General features: G+C 31.5%; 1 protein-coding gene across 1 annotated transcript; it reads left to right on the forward strand.

Annotated features, from left to right (window-relative positions):
• Positions 1-80: 80 nt before the first annotated feature.
• LOC144848118 (MYCBP-associated protein-like) lies at positions 81-19,787 on the forward strand. Its single transcript, XM_078704816.1, has 20 exons — positions 81-145; positions 801-871; positions 5,685-5,845; positions 5,930-6,101; positions 6,331-6,437; positions 6,615-6,783; positions 7,076-7,195; positions 7,338-7,401; positions 7,576-7,658; positions 7,918-8,042; positions 8,153-8,274; positions 8,541-8,760; positions 9,147-9,410; positions 9,857-10,003; positions 10,354-10,589; positions 10,686-10,795; positions 11,839-11,871; positions 16,459-16,547; positions 17,994-18,173; positions 19,421-19,787. The coding sequence occupies exons 2-20, from the start codon at positions 817-819 to the stop codon at positions 19,517-19,519; spliced, it is 2,556 nt and encodes an 851-aa protein (XP_078560942.1). The 5' UTR covers positions 81-145; positions 801-816; the 3' UTR covers positions 19,520-19,787.
• Positions 19,788-24,119: the final 4,332 nt, after the last annotated feature.

The raw sequence follows: 24,119 nt of genomic DNA on the forward strand, positions 1-24,119 counted from the left end.
CCTCTCTTACTCTTATACTTCTTCGTATACAGCATCGCCCACAGAACTGTTATTGATCCTGCGAAGAAGTGTATATATGCAACGGTCAAAGGTTGAAAGGTTGTTGCTACGCGAATGGAAACTTTTGATTTTTGTAAATAGAGAGGTAAACAAAGTTGGAAATGACTGAGTGTTTTGTCTAAACTATATTAAGGTTTATTAACAAAAGCTATAGCTTAGTTGTTCGTGTGTACAGTCATATGGTTTATTTATTAATCAGAATGTTATTAACGGATTTCTAGGCCTAGCCTAGTCTAGGTAGGGTAGGCTAGCCAGGCCTTTAAAGTTTACAGTAAGGAAGGGCCTACTACTAGGCTACCTTCCTACTCTAGGCCTAGTCCTACCTACCTAGACTAGGCCTAGAGCCTCTAAGCCGGATTGCCCCTACCTATCCTAGGCCTAGGTCTACCTAGTCTAGCTTTATGTTAAGGCTACTACTAGCTAGAGAGAGGCCTACAGTACTAGCTAGGCTACTACTAGGCCTAGTGTAGGCCTAGCCTAGTCATACAATAAATGTTTAACTTTTAAGTAAATCCCTGACCCCATGCTGCTGCTAATTAAAATTCAACACCATACATAGCCTACTGGCTGGATAATGTGGTGCAGCAATGGACCTAGCGAAAGAGTAGTGGGTTCAATCTGAGTACAATAATGGCTAGGCTGTCACTCACAATTTCTTTCTTAATCTTAGTAATATCACAGAAATATTATGTGTACTTAATTACACTTTCAGTTGTTTTGTATTTTATTTTGTTTTTTAGATTAAATAGAAGGAAAATGACAAGCAAACTGTCTTTCAAATCATCAAAGAAGGATCGGCCACGTTCCACAGGTAAGGAATTGCAGGGAGGAACCAGAGAGGTACAGTGATGCACTTGGGGTGCATTCAATAGGGTAAACAATTGGTATTGACAGTTCAAGGGCCTTTAGTAAAATTCTGACCCTTAAAGTCAACCGGCCTAACATTATTGCGCAAGATACTACTTGTGACGTCACACATTGCACTCCTTACCTCTCAATAATAGATAGAGGCCTCTGTTGACCTAAACAAAACCACCTCCCGTTTTTTAAACTTCAGTTGGCATGTACAGTATATTGTTATTGTACTTTTACAAACAGTTTTTCTTTTGATGTTATCAATCTGAAAAGATTAAAGGTTTAACAAAATAGTGTGATTTGCACTATCACACTTTTGGCTGAAAACATAAAGAAGGGCTTTGTAGTACTGTCACTGCCAATTGACAAAAACTACTTTTGACAAATCAAAGACTACGATATTTTATTTCAACATTATTTTGTCACTATAGTAACATAATAGCTTGCTAAATTCATAGGTATATAATAAGCCTTTTTCACAACAAAACACTTTTAATTTGATGAGAATATATATACAAAAGGCTAACAAAACATGACCTTCCTTTTGCCCTATTTACACAATCCTTTACAATTTCACTTTTCAAATCATCTTCAACTGAAATTTGTTTAGATGAGGTCAGCACACCTAAACAGACAAGCAAACTTCCTAACAAAAGCATTCAGCAACAGGTGTTTGGTTGCAAAGCATCGCTAAATGTTGTCTTTCCTTATATTTGAAAAATCTAATGTGGTAGTTGGTTAGTATTTGGGACAAAATCTAACAATATGAATTCTACTGAAAGCAGTCTCTTAAGTTTGAGGGCTAACAAAACCCGTCGCAGAAGTTCTTCAGTTAAGGGACTTGGTAAGAATTTATTCTGATAGTTTGGAATTGTTTTTCTGCGGAATGTCTTTATTATTACTGAAATATTTTGGACATTGCTGTTTTGTTTATTTTATTATTGTTGTAATTGAAATATATAATATAGTGTGTTTCTTTTTTGTGTAATTTTCATGAGACCCACATTTTTTGACAAAGCCTAATATTCATTTAGGAATAGTAACTTAAAGGCCAGGTGCGGGCAAAAAATTTCTATTGATCATACATTCCAATAATTATCGATCTGTAGTTTCCCCTATGTTTCATAATTTTTGGAATTTTATTTGTGTTACATTATCAGTGGGGGGATAGTCCAAATTACACAGTAAAATCTTTATTCTTTTGTACACAAATTGTGTAAATAGAGAGGCATTTTAAAAAGCTATGAAAAATAAACGGTTTGGTAAAAAATGTTATGAGATGACTAAATATAGGTAATATAACTTGAATTTTTTATTTTTGGTATTTTTATTCAACTTCAGATTTTTATTTTCATGCTATAGCAAAAATTATCCACCGTATATCCACCATCTTTTTTCACCTTCTAGGGAGTCACCAGACATGTTATTGCATTAGGTTAAACTACCTAACTACTGAAAAAAAGTCTTCCTGGTTTTTATGGCAGAATTTTGCCAAATTTTGTATTTTACCATATTAAGGGAAATTCATGTTTTTTCGTCTTGATTTCTGTTACAAATATTTGATTTATGTACAATTAACCAGATATTATATTTAAAATTCATGCCTGTACCTGAGCTTTAAGTTATTAGTGATAAGGACAGTTGTATTTCAATATCTTGGAAGAGGTTGTATAAGGCACGTTACTTAGTTTAAACTAAATACTTTAAACCTTTTATACACAGCTATAAGCTAATACGGTAATTGTGAGAGTGTTGTCCATCATTTCTTATGTAAAATCTGTCCTGTTTATAAACCAATCTGCTTACAATTTATCAATAAATTCATATTAAGGTTGCTCCCTCTTTTCACAGCAGAACAAGTCTAAATTCAATAAGGATAACATTAATAATCTATTGTCTCCCTGAAAAAAATAATGTTTACAATGTTTTTTGGAATATGCCACTTTGAACAAAATTGGAATCTAAAAAAAAATTTTTTACCTGAAAAAAACTGTAATTTAAAGCAAAATATAGCTAAATTGGCTGCCAGTCAAGTTTTTGGTTGAATTTGACCATGTATTATTTTGTCATTTTATATGAGAAAACATTTTTTTTTTACGGAAGGGATTAACTTTATTAACTACAAAATAACCTATTCAAAGTCTGATTTAATTAATAATTTTTCATGTTTTGGGGCCAATATATCTTTAAAGATGTATTGTCCCTTGAAACACAAAAATTGAAAGTCAAAATATTCTAAATTTAAATTGGCCATATCAAAGAAATATTAAAGTTATTCACTTTAAGTCGAAAATTCGAGTCAAAAACAACAAGTTTACGTAATTAACAGGTAAATTAATTTTATTACATTTCGTCTGGAAAATCATCGCGATCGAAAGTAAACAAAGATTTCAAACCACGAGTATGCATTATGCATGATGCTAATTAGTATTGTTTACAGCTCATCATGGTTGAGAAGGTGTTTTCACACAGATCGCGAAGAAGTTTAATAATTATGCATACTATAGAGTAGCCAAACAAACGTGTTGCATTATGAGATAATGTTTTGATCGAAAACTTTGACTGGAAGTCAAAGTTATTTTTTGAACAAAAAAACGTCTGTATTTCAGTTAAATTATATTTTTTTCGACTAACTTTTGGTGAATGTTAATAACTATTATGATACTTCAAAATGACCTACTTTTTTTCGAAATATTTTTTTTTTTTTTGGAATTAGTCAAAGGAACAATACATCTTTAACAGAAGGCAAACAATAAATAAATACTTAAATAATTTAGGTAAATTGTTATTAAAAATGTAGTTATAAATCAACTATTTAAATTAAATTTTATTTTTATGTAGAGCCCGCCCTCAATTTTTGATCACCATAACAAGTGGCTAAATCCAAATTTACATTGCAATAGAGTGGAACAGGTTGAATAAATACTTTCAATATATTAATGTTGCTGTTTCTTAGTTACCACATTATCAGAAAACAGACTTGTACACAGTTTAGTTAGGTAAACACAAATCAATGAATAATAACCACCGACATTAAAGTGCGCTACTGTTGCCGTTGTTCAAACACGTACGTTAAGTAGTTGATACAGATAAAAACCATCTTCGCTGAAAGGTATTACTAACAACGTTACAAAATTGTCTGGTACATAATTACCTTCCGTGATATTTATATATTGGTGATTTACACTACAGCAGTTTTTTTGTTGTCAATTTTGAGAATTTGTTTTATGTACGACATGGACTTGAAGTATACAATAATAGATAGGACCGCGCAGTCGAGATTGTCGACAACTCGCAGTAATAATAGTAGCAGTGCTTCAAGTGTAAAAACTAGAGCCCGATCGGGATCTACTAACACTTCAAAACATTCTAACCGTAAGTCAAGCCTATTAAAAGTTGTTTTATTTTCAATTTTGGATAAGTTTAGTTCAGCCGTATTGTGTTTCCTTGGTATTTTATTTTACTGTAGATTTCTCATAGAATTTATCTTATTTTACAGTATGTAATTAGTTTTGATTCAAGTTAATAATAATCCTGTTCAATGACTTACTCAACAAAAGAAATATACTTTTTGTTGTTCTGTAAAGAAATCATATAGTGATTAGTGATTACATCTGTTTGTAATAATTAAATTAAGAGACATTGATACTGATAATATTTCTATGTGTAAGCCCTGTCTACACTATCAAACTAGTTTGACAACAAAAGTGTGAAGTGCCCAAATATGGTAGTGATATGCCCAAATATGTTACTGATATAACATCATCATGTCCATATATTGGCACATCACATTTTGTTCAATTCAATTCTAACAAAAAATCCTTTCCAGATTCAATCAAATTGAAACCTATTGACTGTGTAGATTATTGTTCTTTTAATAATTGAATTTTAACTAGAATAACAATGCGCTTGATTTTAATATGTAGCCATAGACTCTGGAATACAATTTAATAAATGGCTTTACTCTAATATCAGTCAATTATTTGTAGTTGAAGATCAAACAATACACACACTCTTGAACGCTGATCGATCAATAGTCTCAGATTAAATTGCAAATAAGACTCGAATCAACATTTAGAAAAAAGTAGTATCTCATGCCCTTTAACTCTCATCTTGTTTAAATATTAACATAGGTAGAATACAGTATGTTCTTTTGAATTTCAAGTGGTCTAATGTTAGATAAATATATTAAAAATACAGTACTAGACTGTTGAATACTTCATTTAAACTACGGAATTGGTTATCAGCATTGAACAAAAAGTTTGTTTGGTGTGAGCAGTGCTTAACTGGCTATAACTGGATATTGAATTTATTCACGTTTTATGGTTGGTGATTTTTTTTTATTGTATACAGTGAGTTAATTCCGAATGGGACTTTTACAAAAGGTTGTGAATATTCGTCCCTACCAACGTTAAGGATGGTATTGGGACCATTGAACCTGTAAAGCTCTGTCTACACTATCAAACTTTATGTAACAAACAAATGTGATGTGCCCATATATGGACACGATGATGTCATATCACTGCCATATCTGGGCATATCACTATCATATTTGGGCACATCATACTTTTTTTGTCAAACTAGTTTGATAGTCTCGACAGAGCTTTAGAGAGAAACAATGAAAGGTTTTCTTTTTATTTAGAGACTTATTTTTATACTCACTAAAACATCTATTTCTGCAGAAGCTTCCACAGATTTCCTAAGTATACCAAAACACTGGTTTAGGTTAAGTGATAATAAACTTGTCCATATTCTTCAAATTGACACAGATAAGATGAGGCGGGGCAAACGAGATGGCACACCAGACAAGATGGTGAGTCCCAACAACTCTCAATCACAGACGGAAGAGGATCAATCTCTGCAAAGCAAGCAAGTCATCAATGGGGAAGACATCCAAGCCCTGGCCATTGACCTTTCACACTTACAAAAGGTAGTTGAATCAACAATGTTTTCTGTCATCATGATCAAAAGAAAAGAGAATTGAACTAAAACTAAAAATGTTTTCTTTTTAAAGGTACGAGCACCTCGTCCACCATCAGGTGATAAAGCCAAAACTGAGGTCACACGAAAGGTTATTGTGAGAAAGATAAAATCCAAGATGGAATTAGATGCTCTGAAAACAAAAACAATAACTGTAGCGAAGCCTGCACCGCCAGGTGTACCTCTAATGGTAGATGACTACTCAGGTAACCCTCTAACTTACTTTTAAAAAAAAAACCTCTAACTAACTGAAAAATCATTGAATCTTACACATCACACTGTACTAATATTACCTTTACACTACTTACAGGCTTGACCTCTTTTCAATCAAAAAGTACTAGGTGACAGCTAAAAGTTAAAAGAAAGATAAAGACACCACATCAGTTTTTAAATCAAGCCGATATTTGTGAATACTTATAATTATTGTAATTCTAGGTTGCAGTGGGCCTCGATTTGATGTCAATGGTCAGATCATACCGCACAGCATTCTTGGAACTATAGACGACTTCAAATACGAAGCAATGATTCGAGGGCATATGACGGTAAAAGAGAATTATTTTGTTTTTTGTTACACCTAAAAAATCAGATATGATTTGAACCCAAGACATTGGGATGGAACTGGAAAGCATATGTGTACGTCATATATATGTCAGTCTTTGTATGATTTGTTTTTATTTTAAAAAGTACCAGTAAAAGTAATAAAATTGTATTTATTTTAGTCACCACATAATTTAGAACCACCAGACCGCCCTCAAACTCCTAAAGTTAAATTTGAAAAACCTGAGAAGCAGGTGACACCAAGAGACGCTTTTCTGAACGAGAACAACGCCCTCAGGAATTGGCAGATGAAAATGTTGGAACGGAAAAAGACACAGGGATACATATCTAGTATGTTACACTTTTATATTTTTAAGCCTTGATCATTATCTATTGGATATCTATGCATAATTATATACAACTTCAATAGAGTATGGTATGGTATATGTGACAAAAAAAATCTGATGTGCCCATATGGACATGATGATGTCATACCAATACCATATTTGGGCACATCACACTTTTTTGTCAAAATAGTTTAATTGTATAAAGAGCTTTAAAAATTTCATAAATATTATATTTATCTATTTGATGAATACCAACAGAACAAACATGAATCTTACTATAATTTAACTTTTTACAGAACTGCTTTTGAAGCCAGCAGACACATTAGTGATGAACCAGGCCAAGGAATACCGTGAAACACAAGAGGAACGGTACAGACTTGATAGAGCTATCCCTGCTGTGCAATATGGCAAAGGATGTAAGTGTACATCTATCTGTATTATATTCTTAGAAGGATTATTTCATTCGGGAAATTACCTCATGTGCGTACGTTGATTAAATATGTATAACATGAGTTATTGAAAACATGTTATGTAATTATAAATATATTAACTTTGCAGATCGAGTTGGAAGTGAATTCTGGAAACAACAGGAAAGAGTAGGAGATGAGCTCTCAGGAATACAGTAAGTAGAAATACATTATCTGAATTAAATAAACAGTTAATAAAACAACATGAAACACCACTGGTTTAATGGTAGAGAATCATGTCTCAGTTGTGGTCAATCTTATTAAATTTAAAGAAAAATACACCAATTTTTGTTTTACCTTTTTACCTTATAATTGTGCTTGATTTGCAGTATGACCTTAACCCAGACAGAGCGTGGGTATCCACCGCCAGTAGAACATATTGGACATCCAGATGTTATCAAACAAGAGATAGGTAAGTTTGTGATGTGTGATGTGCCCAAATATGGTAGTGATGTACACAAATATGGTAGTGATATAACCAAATATGGTAGTGATATGATATCATCATGTCCATATATGGGCACATCACATTTTTTTGTCACATGAAGTTTCATAGTGTAGACAGAGCTTTAAATTTGAAATTGCACTACAGATTTGGTGTGTTCACATTATTTTTGTAGAATTTAAAAGTTAAAATTTTTAATTTGTTTCAATTTATTTTTCACACCAAGGTGTTCAACTTGAGGGCGTTCGCTCATCTACACCCGTTAACTACCCATGGAAGAAATCAAGCTACTTTAAAGACTGGAAGAATACGCTAAGAGATGTTGATATTGATCTTGACGAGTTCAAACCGGTAGGTCACAGGTCAAAATAATTGTAATACTATAACATATGATAAACTGTGACGGTGACAGAATTGGTGATGATGCATTCAATAAAAAGTTACTTACATTTATTTGATAGGATTTGGCAAATTTACAAGTAATTGGTCGGAATCACTCTACATTGATGGCAGAAAACGAATATCGAGAATCACTTCAAGAGAGCTCCCTTCCAGAAGATATACCTGAAAATGAAGAAAATATGTGAGTGTTTTGATTTTAAAGCTCTGTCTACACTATCACATTAGTTTGACTAAAAAAATGTGATGTGCCCATATATGGACATGATGATGTCATATAACCACCATATTTAAGCATATCACTACCATATTTAGGCACATCTCACTTTTTTTGTCAAACTAGTTTGATAGTTTAGACAGAGCTTTAGGCTTTATATACATACTTTTGACCACTAATCGTATGAAAAATTCTTTTCAATGTAATTTAAAATGTATACTTTTTCTTACTAGTGACCCTTTGGCCGGGCAACCAGATATTGAACAACCATTTATTGGACCATCTCTACAGTTCAATGACTTCACGGCACGCTGGGGTGGTGACAGCCATAGCATGAAGGGAAAGCTTGCCAACTCAGCAAGGGTGACATTTGAAGCATTTGCAGGTGTTCGCAATACCTCACACCTGTATCTTGTAAATGATGGTACTACCACGATCTATTATAATTGGAAGGTATATATTGTTTTTGGTTTTTTTAAGCTTAGAAAATTTTCATTTACTAAGTAACAAATTCAGAGATTTAAGTCAAAACATTATTTTACAACCTCTGTAGTAAGACGTTCAGGCCTAGTTATTTAGTTGGAGTGGAGTTGTGGCTTGGTGGTTATGATGCTTGGCTACCAATCCAAGGGTCCTGGGTTTGCCTAAAATGAGAATAAAAAAAAAATAAGTTGGTTTCATGGGCTAATTATCACTAACTTTGGTGGGTAGGAGGATAAATAAAGTATGAACAGGCCCATAGATTAAAAGTACTGAAATCTCCCACAATTCCCTTTTACCATGATCATGTGATAGCACAGTACCAAATAACTAACTGACAAGTATTATTTTCTTTCTAGAAAATTCCAAAAATAAATCCATTCGAAGGTTGTGCAACACCGAAAACACAGCGGTTCTACTTCAACACCAGTAGTGGCGTGCTTCTGCCCGGAGACAGCCTTAAATTTCCATTTGTCTTCAAGTCACCAAACTCTGGCATTTTCACTGAGAAATGGCATCTGGAGACCAAACCTGTAGTCTGCAATGGTGCTGATCTGGAAGTGGTACTCCGAGGAGTTGCTCTAAAGGAGGATAAAAACAAGAAAGCTAGAAATGAACTTGAGGTAGGCACGTTTTCCTGAAGTCTTAAGCACTGTCTACACTATCAAACTAGTTTGACAAAAAAAGTGTGATGTGCCCAAATATGGTAGTGATATGCTCAAATATGGTAGTGATATGCCCAAATATGTTAGAATACAATTTGAATTTTGTTTGATGATGACTTGCATGGCACTTTTGTGGTCTAAAGCTCTGTCTACACTATCAAACTTAATATAATAAAAAGTGTGATGTGCCCATATTTGGTAGTGATATGACATCATCATGTCCACATTTTTTTCTGTCACATAAAGTTTGATAGTGTAGACAGAACTTTAGGCAGAGAATTTTTGAATTACATGACGACCTGTACAAAAACTACATAGGTACACTTTGGCCCATAGCATTTAATTTCTAAATCGAATTACTTAATCTTGAAATCTACTTTTTAAATATATTGTTATGTGAACAGACGGAGCTACTACACAAGCAAGCCGTGGCAAATATTCGCATGATTGTTGACGAACTTGTAGCAGGTGTTCGCACCCCTGACAGAGCACGGTCTCCGGTGGATGCTTACATTACTGATGAAGAAGTGTTTGAAAGACAAAACCCAGGGGTATGCACATGTGAATACAGTTTATGTATCATGTTTAGTTTTGTATTGGTTTTGAATAGGCTAATTTGATATGAAAGGCATTTAACCATAGAAAGGAGACCAAAATAGAGAAATGAAACCAATGGTTAGAAAAAAAGTAGTGAACCAGATCTCTCAAATTGGAAAGATAGTTTTTGTTGTTACTTGTTACATATATAAAGGCCTATATTACTATATTATGCCCTGCACAGTTGAATGAGATAGTTTAATAAAAAAATATTATTGTATTTACATTAAACACATACATGATTACTCGACCAACAAACCTTTAATTCCTTATAACCACTTGTATAAAAATCTGTTTTCTGTAGATGCATTTCTCAAATGATGTCATCAACCAGTTAAAAGAAGTGTACATGGAACAGTTTCCTGAGGAAGAAAAAGAGGGAGTGAGTTGGGATCTTTCAGTGTCCAATATGAAGAAGGAATTAATGGCTTTAGAAGATGAAGATCTCAGAGAAGAACTACTAAATAAGATGAACATGGCTGTTTCTTCTTTGTACTTTCCTCCCTTTACTCCAGCACAATCAAAGATGTACACAGTAGGGTGAGTGCTAATTATAGACTGTTAGTGTTACGGTACGGTAATAATACTAATTAGTTTATATTTTAATGTATAACTATTATATAATCTTATTTGCAGATATAATGTGCTCAGTGAGGTAATGGATAAAATGGTGACTCATGCAATGATCCTTAGGAATATGTTAGGCATGCCAGAGAAAGAAGAAACCATGCCAGAGACAGACCAGAGTAAGTATTAGTAATACCCCTTTGACAATGACATCGCCTATTAGTTACCGTGATTAAATAAAGTTTTTATTATATATATTAAAAAAAAGTTTACATACATCAGAGTGTCAACACAGTGCCCCGGCGTATGTAAACTCTGGAGTCTTGCTATATGATGTGAAAGGGATATAAAAGAAGTGGAAGAAATATCAATATACAAACGAACGATAATTAATAGAAAATGTATTAATAAACATTTTCAGAGGACAAGAGCAATTATGGTTCAACACTACAGACAACCCATATTCTGGGGACATCCCTGTTAAGGTGACACTTTTTTGGTGTCCCATTAAAGATGTATTGTCCCCAAAAACATGAAAAATGAAGATTAATTAAATCAAACATTGAATAGATTATTTTGTAGTTTTAATAAAGTTAATTCCTTCCGCAAAAAAAAACCCCAAAACAAATGTTTTCTCATATAAAATGACAAAATAAATTGTCAAATTCAACCAAAAACCTATTGGCTGGCAGTCAATTTGGCTATATTTTGCTTTAAATTACAGTTTTTTTCAGGTAAATACATTTTTTTTATTCAAATTTTGTTCAAAGTTGGTAACTATTATGTGAAATTAAAATGGCATATTCAACAACAAAAATTTAAAAAAAAAATTTTTCAGGGGGACAATATATCTTTAAACATTATTGAAAACAAGTTATATAGTAGAACTCCTCCTTCGGGACACCCCTATTCAGGGAACAAGGGCAATGGTACACACTATTCAGAAGACATCCCTATTAAGGTGACACTTTACTGAAGGTGTCCCCTTAATCGAGGTTCTGTATAAATTAATGTATATAATTACATCCCTACTACTTTTTCTTCCCAATTCCACACCCAATAAGTGAGGTGTAGTTGCTGAACCACTTGTTTCAAAACCCTAGTTCCACCTCACTTTCCTTCTTACGTTTCATTAATACATTTTGATTATAATCCAATAATATCATTACAAGATAATTATGTGTGCCAAAACATACTAATTGATTATTCTCTCATGTTTCAGTTCTTGCAGCAAACGAGAATCTACGTGGCTTAGGTAAGTAAGATAAACCAGCGTTATGTTATCATGTTCCTATCGTTACAAATACATTTGACACTTGATATCTAGTATGTCGGAACTATCGGTCGACAAATAGTCTAGCGCATTAAAGTAAGTGTTCAAAAAAGTATTCAAAAACATTAATAATTTTAATTAACTTTGATAAATGGTATTGTATTCATTAAACATGTGTGCGTTAAATTTAAGGAATACGTTCATTTGCATAAATTAAAAATAAAAAAAGTGGAAAGTCAGTATTTAATAAATTATTGAATAATTGTTAGTTTGTTAGGGTGAATTTCGAGCCGCGACTTCTACAAGCAGATCAATAAAATGTATACATTACACGCTATGGTGCTTCACTGCACAAACTGACATGAAGTGTTACTTTCATTTTGATTATGTAAAAATGTTATTTTATATAAATGAAAGCACATGAACAATGTATGCAGTGCTGTGCTGTTTGCCAAGTCTTAAATAATGTTATGATGTTTATTTCATTTGCACATTTTATTTTCACAATTTTAAAAATCACCATTAAACCTACCAACAATGGCGCTACACATTGCTACGCACAGTGAAGGATAAGAGTAAGTTACGAGGATACAAATGATTATATTCTAGTTCATGCCTTGCAAACATCTAGCTATCATTCTAACTCATGAGTTTTGCCATCATTAGTATAAATATACCATTCTCTCTAATTAAAGACTTACCTTTAGCATTTCCAGTGCGAACAAGGCTTTAGTGACTTTTGTTTGTTTTAACTTAAAGCTCAAATCAGTTTGACAAAAAGTGTGATGTGTCAAAATATGGTAGTGATATGACATCATCATGTCCATATATGGGCATATAGCATTTTTTTGTCACATAAAGTTTGATAGTGTAGACAGAACTTTAAAGTAAACTGGTTTTGATTGGTATTTTTCTTTTCTTTTTTCAAATTTATTTCCACTTTTTCTCTCTTTACCATTAATAGTCATCTTTATAGATAAACAATTTATTTTGTTTGATGTGTTTTTTTACTTCCCAATGGAATCTTTAATTTCCAAATTAATAATTATAGAATATTGACATTCATATATAAGTTGCTAAATTAATTAAATCTTGTGTTTTTAATATCTTGATTGCTGTGAAATTTATTTAGTAATACTTTTTCAATTAATTTTTATTCATGATTTTTTTTTATTGCCACGGTGTAGATTTCAGTTTAAAACAATTTTCTGCAATGAGAGTGTATTCCAAGAACATTCCCTTATTTGCCAAATTTATTTATTATCATGACGTGCCTAATTTGCATATGTCCCTCTTATTTTACCAAATTTATTAAAAAATGATATACCTTATTTGCATATGTACCCTTATTTTAACATATTCATTAACATAATCATGCTAGTCTACTGATGTTTTCAAGAGTGCGCTTAAGACACATTTGCTGTCGGCTGCTTTTGGCAATTAAAGATTTAATTTGTTTAGCTAGATACCCACATCACTGAGAACACCTGTGAGTTATGTACTGGCTGGTCTATGCACCTTAAATTGCTGGTAAATGGAAGCAGTGATGTGGGTTCGATTTGGTTTTGTTTTTTATTCGGTTTTTGTCAAATTTATCAATAGTATTTAGGTTTAAGGTTAATATGTTTCATGGTTTTCACAAGCGCATTGAGCACTTTAGTGGATATGTGCGATGTATAAATCTTATTATTATTATTATCATACATGTATTTAACTTACAGTTTTTCAGCTAGGTTTTGTACATTTACCACTATTACACAAAATTATATCATTTCATTGTAAGCTACAAAATTCATTTAGAACGTGATGTTAAAGTCATTTTATTTGATATTGATTTTTAGTTCCTGACCTATAATGGATTATGTATTGTATTATTATTGCTAATTTGTAAGCATAATAACAATATAATTATTAACTCCAAAGTTTAAACTGCATTGGAGTTTATTGTAAAAAATTAATATCAAGAAAGTACAATGACACTGACAGTACAATTTCAATTTTGTTTGATGATGACTTGCATGGCATTTCCGTGGTCTAAAGCTCTGTCTACACTATCAAACTACTGTAGTTAGACAAACAAAGTACGATACCAAATAAAATATGGTAGTGATATGACATCACCATGTCCATATATGGGCACATCACATTTTTTAGTCACATAAAGGGGATAAAGTTTGATAATGTAAATTTGTATGTATATAATATGTATATATAATATTAATTTTTAAAATTCACAGTAGTGAAATATAATGTCCTTTTTAAGAATCATGTCAAAGATTATAGTTATCGTTTTTTTTTTCATTTTAAACATTTTAAATGACCCTGCTAACCCAAAAATGATCTATAAAATATCCTAAGATAACCAAAAACAGAAAAAAAAGCAAAGGAACCATTTCCAGCATATGAGAGCTCACCGGAACAGTATTCACAGGTGCTTGAGTGAAAAAGGCATCTGTCTATCCTATCCTACCAAAATAAGAACAAAAAAGATCAGCATTAAAAGAAAATTATGCAAAAAATATACATATATTTAATGTATTGTTGTTTAAACTAAAGTATAATGATTTATAATGCTCTGTTGATTGATGGCTTTTTGCTAGTATGTTGTTTCCTTTTTATTATTCTTTAATTCCTATTTCTGTGAACGCTAAATTTAGTATCATAAACTGAACAACTTGAGAACATTTACATGCGAGTGCAGTAGTAAGAAAGTGTGAATCGCACGCTTTCAATTTGTTTACAGAGACAACTAAAAATTGCCTAATGACTTTCAGAAAGTGCATTCTTCTTATATATCCATATAATGTGTTTTTTTATTGCTGAACAATAATCCTAATTAGATACACGACCCAAGAGGCTGATACAGATATTGAATTAAACAGCATTGTTCAAAATGACTAGGAGCTTGCTTGTGTTTTTTATATCACCAATTAATATGAATTGTATGACAGACAATGTGGCTATTTATTTTTCGTATAGTTTATATCTTATAAATTTTATTAAAACATGTAATATCAATCATTAAAGGTGCCCCTGAAAACATAATTATTGACAATTTTGTTGTTGAATATGCCATTTTAATGTCACATAATAGTTTTCCACTTTGACCAAAAATTAAATCGAAAACAAATTTATTTACCTGAAATTTTAAAGCAAGAAATAGTCAAATTGGCTGCCATGCCATTTTAGTCTCTATTTTGTCATTTTAAAAGTGAAAAAAATTTGTTTTCGTTTTTTCTCCTATGGAAGTGATTAAATTTATTAAAACTACAAAATAACTAATTCAAAGTCTGATTTAATTAATCTTCATGTTTTTTGGGGGACAATACATCTTGAAATTACATGCAAAATAATTTAAAAAAAATTCTACAGTAATACACAACGATCTAAATGATGTAGAAGTGTGTTGTATTATAATCATTTTTTTCAATAATTAAATTTGTGACGTCCAAAACGTTGTTAGGTTTGCACTCAATTTAATATATTTAATTCTAGTATTGTTATTTTTATCATCAGTATTATTTTTGCTGTAAGCTATCATTGCGTTAAAAAAATTTATTGTTGAATATGCCACATAATAGTTATTCACTTTGACCAAAAATTAGATCTAATAAAAATGTATATACCTGAAATACCTGGAGGTCCCTTTCATCTTTGAAAATATAATAATTTTTTCAATATTTAAATTTGTGACGTTTTGCACTCAATTTAATATATTTAATTCTACAGTAGTATTGTTATTCTTATCATCAGTATTATTTTTGCCGTAAGCTATCATTGCGTTAAAAAAATCATTAAAAAGATATCGGATACAAATGTGAAAGCATGTTAGAAATCCCACGTAGTAGATCATGTTCTTACAAATGTCGTTTCCACTTTAACTTACAGTCGTCTTTGCTTTGCCACATTAATGTTTAATTCCCAAATTGACTAAAACTCTCTCCATCGTGATTTCAAACATAAAAACAGGAAACCTTGTTTTGCATATTTGCTACAACTTGAGAAAAAATAAAATACTAGAATAAAATTCATCGTTTATTTTAGAAAGTAATGACTTTTATTAATTCTTATATTTTCTTCCATTAAAAGAAATAACATTGTAATTTTTTTTTATTATATTAAGTGGAATTAATATAATTTATATTTAAAGATGTATTGTCCCCCTGAAAAAAATATTTGTGTTGAATATGTCATTTTAATGTCACATAATACTTAATAGTTATACACTTTGACCAAAAACTGGATAAAAAACAAATTATTTACCTGGAAAAATGTAAATAAAGCAAAAACTACCTAAATTGTCTGTCTGACAATGGTTTTTGGTTAAAATTAACTGTTTATTTTGAATTTTTATTTATTTTTTTATTTTGTTTCTATGTGAATAACTTTATTATAACTGCAAAAGGCCTATTTAAAGTCTGATTTTATTAATCTTCATTTTTTATGTATTTGGGGGACAATACATCTTTAAGCTTCAACATATTATATAATAATTGTCAGCATGTGAACACAATATCAAATGGTAAATCCTTCAAATTTTTTAATGAAATTATAATTTATATATTTTAGGAGAAAAAAAGAAAAAGAAGGACAACAAAGAGGAGGACAAAAAAGATGGAAAGAAAGACAATAAAAAGGGAAAAGGAAAAGAAAAAGAGGTAAAAAAAAAATCATCATTTTACTTGTTAATCTCTCATTTTTACAGAATCCTCTTGCGCGATTTCATAAAATAAACAATTTCATAACCTTTAATAATATTAGTAATTTTGTTTTTAATAACACTTTCATGGGCATTTAATTTTTGTGATTAACATTTTGTTTGAAGATAGTACGGTTACCCCATCCATTGCTTAAGGCTTAATTCAACTAGCATGAAATAGCCAATTATTACTAGATATTTTATCTAATTTCAATAAAACCGAATAAAATTATAGCCAATCAACCATTCAATCCCAACTTCCAAATCACTGAAAAAGTTTGTCTATAAAAAAACAAAATACAGATTATTGACCTCGTTGAGTTCCAACTGACTGCATTATGGGTAATGACATGCAGTCATCGCCCACAGAATAACTGATTATGTATAATGATTTTAATAGTCGCGACACAGACACGTTTTTGTGTTTAAGTGTAATTTTACTTGTCAACAGTTTACCTAAATGTTGTAACCGGATCTTTGCACTGACTGTACATTGTGAATTAATGTTAAAGTGTCTATTCCTAAAAGCCTATTATAACCTAATGACAAACATAGTAGAATGATTGAATGACCTCTGCTTTCCAATAAACCGTAGTTGCATTATGTTGCCATCTTCAGTTTAATAACATTAGCTCATACAGTACAAGTTGTGGTCTGTCCGACAAATCGTAACAAATAGAATTTCCACATAAACATAAGGAATTCATTACAAGGGATAACTATGAATTAACCTATGAAAACAAAGACAGAAAACATGTCAGAAATCATAAAAATAACACATTTTCAGCAAAAACTGTGTTAAAGTTGAAACACACCCTTATGCTTAACTAAACGTAAACTAAGACTCAACCACCAAGACCTACAATGAATAAACCACTCCAGTAAATGTGTCTAAAATACACAATATTATCCACAGCCTCTGGATCTAATTACTTATTTTATATCTACACTTGCATCAGTTTTATGTGCAATATGTGTTAAATAATGGTAATATTCTGCTGTATAGAATTGTATAATGAATTAGCAAACCTCTTTGTTATATTGTAAATGCGTTTTATAGTAAATGATTCTTCACACAATGCTTCAAATGTTATTCAATATTACCATTTTCGATAAGTTAAGAGCGCTTTTTTTTGTTGTAGTAATTGTACTTAAACTCAACACGAATTTGAATCATAAAATAGTACATTAGCAAATGATTATGTTATGCAGCTGTTTATTTGTCTTTTTTTTCTGTTATAGTTTGGTTATCAGTTCTTTCACTTCTATTTCCTATCCCTGAAACAGTTTTATTTATTGTTACCATTAAACTTATTGTAAATGTATGCTTGTTATTTTTTTTCTTGGACTGTTTCAAATAAATTTGAATGAAATGAAAATGAGTAATAATACTGCATTTTCACAGGATAAAGAGCGACCCAAAAGTAAGAACAAAGCGAAATCAAGAATGGCTGCAAGCCCCACTCCAACAAGAGAGAAGAAAACAACAGTCATAAAAGCACCACCGCTACCAAAAGACATGAACCCAGTCAGCTGTGGCGACCCAGTCCTAGATGCAAAGTTTAGGTCTAAGCTTTATATACAGGTATGGACAGCTCAACCCTTTATACCTTGGCTCCTCAATCTAGTTTAATTTAATACATTTAAATTTGATTGAAACTTATTAATAATGTACGTTTCAAACTAGAAATTGGAAACCGTGACATTTCATTTAAGAAGACCAAATTATTGATATTTCATATAAACAATCGCGATGCGATTCGGTCATAATATGGTTTATTATTAAAATCAAATTATGCATTGCCTCCAAGGCATTATTTTGATTTGATTTCCTATATGAATATTTTATCAACTACAGTAAAAGCAGAATGCAAATAACAGATTCACAGAATATTCTAGTGTAAATAAGTATGTCATGTTGACTAGATTTGGTAGATACACAGAAAAACTCTCTGAAAACCTTCTTTTCTTTTCCTTCTTCTCTGAACGTATCTAACTAATTTTCACATAAAGATTCTTGCCTTTCAAGCTCAAATGTAGTACAGGAGAACCCCTCTGTTGGGACACCCCTATTGAGGGGGCAGTTTCCTGTGAAATAAATGAGGGGAAATAATATATTAAATAATATATATAAATCCATAAGGCCAATTACTGAAAAAATGACAATGCTATGGGTATCAGTGGCTGGATCTCAATGTAAAATAAGCAAATAGCTAAATCAATACCATAAAGTAAAACAGCCAGAAAAAATTAGCAGAGCTTAAGGTAATACTGTACAGTACTAAAAAACTATGGCAAACACCCATTGCTATTCTGGGGTTAATTAATGGGACACTTTTGGGACACTGGTGTTCTCCTATAATAGGGGTTATACTGTAGTTAATTAAAGTTGTGATAAGAAGAATTGAAGATGATTTGGATGAGGATAATCCAGCTCCTTGTTCACACACAAGAATATGTATTTTGAAATAGTTAAAGATGCTTTGTCCCCAAAAACATGAAAATTAATAAACTCAGACTTTAAATAGGCCATTTTGATAAAGTTATTCACTTCTGTACAAAATTATTTCACATATAAAAAGACAAAAGAAACATTTAATTTTAACCAAAAACCATTTTCTGACAGACAATTTAAGTACTTTTTGCTTTAAATTACATTTTTTCAGGTAAATAATTTTCGATACAGTTTTTGGTCAAAGTGAATAACTACTATGTGACATTAAAATGGCATTTAAAAAAAAAAATTGAGACAATATATCTCTAAAGAACTCCATCCAATCCATTCATATACAGACATTAATTTATATGCATGTATTGTCCTAATATATTCAGGTGTATGGTCTTCTTGGTGATATGATGGAGAATATGGTGGGTATGTTTGAGGACATCAAAATGGAGGAAGATCAGATCATCATGAATGCATTGTCATAGCAACCAGTTCAAGATGGATAAGTCACAGGGATTCCTCATGCAGAAATGACAGTGAGGCTAGAAAATGGAAGAATGTGTCAGGGAAGAAGATGGAGAATGTGGAAACCAAATTTATTTAAAACAAGGATTTAAAATTCCGTCCATTGTATATAACAAAATTATGTTTATCAGCCAAAAAAAAAAAAAAAAAAAAAGTGTGAAAAAAAAAGTGAATGCTGGTTGATGTAAGATAAACAAAAATATGAATTATTTATAGCCTTATTTTAAATTGAATAAATGTATTTACAATAAAGCAATGTGTTATTATTAATAATTAATATAGCGCATATAAGGAAAAGCCCTCAATGCGCTGCACATTATTACCCCGCCCTCAAACACTGGAAACATACTCCCATAATGCAGCTAGTAATCAGTGCAAAGTTGCGTCTTGCCCGGTACCCATTTTAAATACCTGGGTGGAGAGAGGCAAATGTAAGTAAAGCATCTTGCCTAAAGGATACAAGCAATGCCGCAAGAGTTGGATTCGAACCATGATCTCACAATCAGTAATCAAACATCAAACACACTGCGCCATATGCCCTCAAGGCCGTTAAGTTATATTTCCCCAAAAATTCTAAGTATAGGCAAACATTTAAACTGTGCCTAGCAAAATGCTGACAATAAACGGTTTTATTTTCATGAACAATTTCTCTTTTTACTAATAGTGTTGTAAGGAATAGTATAGCCTATAACGTTCCCCTTATCTGATGTCTTTTTAATGTCATCAAAGACATAAACTGATCGGCAATATTATTCTATTAGATAATGAAATAAGCGCATCGATTATCTAAACAAATTCTTAGAAAAATCAATCAAAATTGTTTCATAGAAACATGTTTTCTGTTTACAAAATATAAAATGAAACGTTTCCAATATTCTTTTTAATCATTTAGACCATGGCGATTCCTTGAAAACATTCAAATTTGTTTGATGGTAATAATTTTGCCATTAAAATTTACAAAATGACGTTGAATAATTTTACTTGGAAGGCAATATCTCACGCTCACACCAGCAATTATCAGTATTTTGAATTTTAAATTTTGAATATTTCCATGAATTATGTTGCCATTCTCTAATTTAATTAATAATCCTTTTCGTTTTATTTAGAAATACAATTACCAAAAAAATATTAAGCATCATATCCATGATGTGAATACAAACGTTTATTAAGGATTCTCAAAAATGTTTATTCCTTGAAACTCAATTTTCTCAGTTTTACGCGTTTTTCAATTAATTTATTAAGAAGCAACTGCACACCCAAATGTATCGTTGCAGCCTAATGTGAATTCGCAATTAAATTTCGAAGAAGCTTCATCAAATCTCTTATGACCTATAATATGCTAACTACAAATGCAAAGTATACGTACAGGCCTCGCAGCGATTAAAGTTTGCCAGTCCTTCATTTAGATATAGCAAATATGCGTAGTAGCTAGAATATAATTCTGGGTGTTGTAGAAATAACAACACCCAGCAGCTAATTCTTGTACGGTACCACATCTAGCAATGTTAAACATCCTGCAGTATAGGCCCATATCGTAGTATCTAACTCCTAATATTAACTTAACCTAAAGCTCTGTCTACACTATCAAACTAGTGTGATGTGCCAAAAATTCCTTATTCATCCTCTGAAAGTTAGTCTCTACCCCTTTCACACCAAAATCAAAACTCCGGAAATCAATCTAAAGTTTAACTGTGAAAGGGCTATAAAATTGGTTCACTGACTTTGACATATGGTAGTGGTATGCTTAAATATGGTAGTGATATGACATCATCATGTCCATATATGGGCACATCACATTTTTTTGTCACATAGAGTTTGATAGTGTAGACAGAGCTTAACCCTCATAATCTCTCACTATGCTACAGTATATCACATGGGATGAAGATTTCTAGATTAGAATTGACAAGTGTATCTCACTCATTGCATTAAAAAGTGCTACAAGAATTTACAAATTCAACAAGAAGCTCTCCAAGAAACTAAGTATAAAATACAGTATTAAAGATCAGGTCAAAAAGTAATACTTACCATGAAGCTCTCCAAGAAACTAAGTATAAAATACAGTACTAAAGATCAAGTAAAAAAGTTAAACTTACCATGAAGCTCTCCAAGAAACTAAGTATAAAATACAGTACTAAAGATCAAGTAAGAAAGTAAAACTTACCATGAAGCTCTCCAAGAAACTAAGTATAAAATACAGTACTAAAGATCAAGTAAAAAAGTAAAACTTACCATGAAGCTCTCCAAGAAACTAAGTATAAAATACAGTACTAAAGATCAAGTAAAAAAAGTAAAACTTACCATGAAGCTCTCCAAGAAACTAAGTATAAAATACAGTACTAAAGATCAAGTAAAAAAGTAAAACTTACCATTATAATGTTGAACCTACTAATCTACTAAACCAGCACTGTACACCCCTACTGTGGAACACTAAACAATAGGTCTTGCTGTTCCATGGTTAAGGCTGCACTGACTTGTACTAACACAAAGGGATGTTAAACAAAGGAAGCTACACCTGTATGAATATGCAAATGAACTAAAGTTACAATCAGGTAAAGAAAAGAAGTAAATAATTGAAAATACTGATAGTACTAAATAAATTAAATAATACATTTATTTCCTTCTTTCAGGAAAAACAAATAATTGTATGTGAAAATTAAAATATACAGGCATCCTAGAAATTCCAAACTAATTCATTTATAAACAGCAATGAGAGATTAAGAAAAAGCCACCTAATTGAAATAAGATTAAAACATAAACATTTCTGCTTGGTATGTAGACATTGTGTATTTTACAGAAGATTATAAAATTATTAGTCAAAATTAGAGGGTTTTAAATGATAATTATACAATTTTTTGAAACACAAAAAAATCAAACCTGCTAACCTGTGTGGGCGGAGCCATCAACACACATGCTGATGGATTCCCATGGCGATACACACTTTCAATAAACACCGATTGGCTGAGGTGTGACCTGTAACCACATCAAAAATGCATTGTGAATCAGCACAACTGAATCACCCACAACTTATTAAATGTCGATTTTGATGAAATTTCTTTCGTATGAGCATTTTTTTTTCCCAATGTGCCATTGAATCTTAAAAGAAAGAAAAATATAATCTTGAAAAAATTGTTGACATGCACAACATTGCTAATACATTAAAGCATAATAACATATAACCAAGAGATTCACATTAATGTATATTCAAATGTGCTCAAACGAGCCGCTAATAATGGCTATGATTAGTTCAATCTTCTTACAATAATAAGTACACTCTTACAAATCAGAGATGATCCTGTTTGTGCTTTCTCATTTTTCACGGGATCGTTTCAAGTTGCTTTAACCAGTAACCAATTCATAATCTTCGCCATTCATTTGATGTTTCCCTAGTGGCAGAGATGCAAGATTAGGAGACAACCATTCTTAAATGTTGTTTCAACACATAATTGGGTGTTTTAAATAGTTATTTTGAGATGTAGCAGTTAAATTTACGTACTACATCTAGCAATGTTAAACATCCTGCAGTATAGGCCAATCTCGTAGTATCTAACTCCTAATGTTAACTTAACCTAAAGCACTATCAAACTAGTTTGTGAGTGTGATGTTCCACAAATATGGTAGTGATATGCTTAAATATGGTAGTGATATGACATCATCATGTCCATATTTGGGCATATCACATTTTTTTTGCTACATAGGGCTTGATAGTGTAATGTTTCTCTATGCTACAGTATCGCACATTTGTTTCAACACACTATTGGGTGTTTGTAATAGTTATTTTGAGAACATAATTTTACCAGTTAAATTTATCTTGTTTCTGCAACCAAGAACATAGTGGTACATTAATTGATTCAATCATCCATACATACCCAGTGTTCGACACAAAAAAACAAGTCCTATTTGTGAAAATCCAGTCAGAGAAAGTCGCTCGATTGAATCCAGCTGTATCTCAGGTCTGCCAGACATTCTGACTAATGTAATACCTCTTTTTTTTGTATATATTTCACATGTTCATTGTTACTAACAAGTTTTCATAATATCGTATCGTATTCTATTCGTTATCACTGTGCGCGAGTACAACTAAAATTGCTATGCTCACAGTGTTAAACTTCTCACTGATTTTTTTCGTATCCTATTCATTATCACTGTGCGCAAACTACAACCAAAATGAGTATAGTAGCGCACAGTGGTAAACTTTTAATTGTATCCTATTCATATATATTATTCTATCCTTAACTTGGAAGATTTTGAAATAAAGATCATAAATACAGTAATGTGTATCAAAGGCACACGATCATTTATTATTCTGATAATTACTGTTTTGTTACAATAATAATTGTAGAAAAAGGCCAAGACCATTATACTCGGCCTATATAATATTACAAGCTATACACAGAAGTATAATTACTAACAATAATGCTACAGTATTGATATTTTTACAGCAGAAATAACATGGCAAATAGAATAGGTTAAATACTATATATCGCTATTTATATAGAAGTCACAGGATATCATTATCATCCAATAGTCACATTGATTCTTAATCATATTTAATCATATCAC

The sequence above is a fragment of the Antedon bifida genome, chromosome 1 (assembly GCF_963402885.1).
Source record: "Antedon bifida chromosome 1, ecAntBifi1.1, whole genome shotgun sequence".
In the NCBI taxonomy this organism is placed as follows: Eukaryota; Metazoa; Echinodermata; class Crinoidea; order Comatulida; family Antedonidae; genus Antedon; species Antedon bifida.

Coding starts and splice junctions, on each gene's coding strand:
- LOC144848118 (XM_078704816.1), top strand. CDS start 817: ATGACAAGCAAACTGTCTTTCAAATCATCAAAGAAGGATCGGCCACGT. Junction 9,411..9,856: donor AAGCTAGAAATGAACTTGAG/GTAGGCACGTTT, acceptor TTATGTGAACAG/ACGGAGCTACTACACAAGCA. Junction 11,872..16,458: donor CGAGAATCTACGTGGCTTAG/GTAAGTAAGATA, acceptor TATATATTTTAG/GAGAAAAAAAGAAAAAGAAG.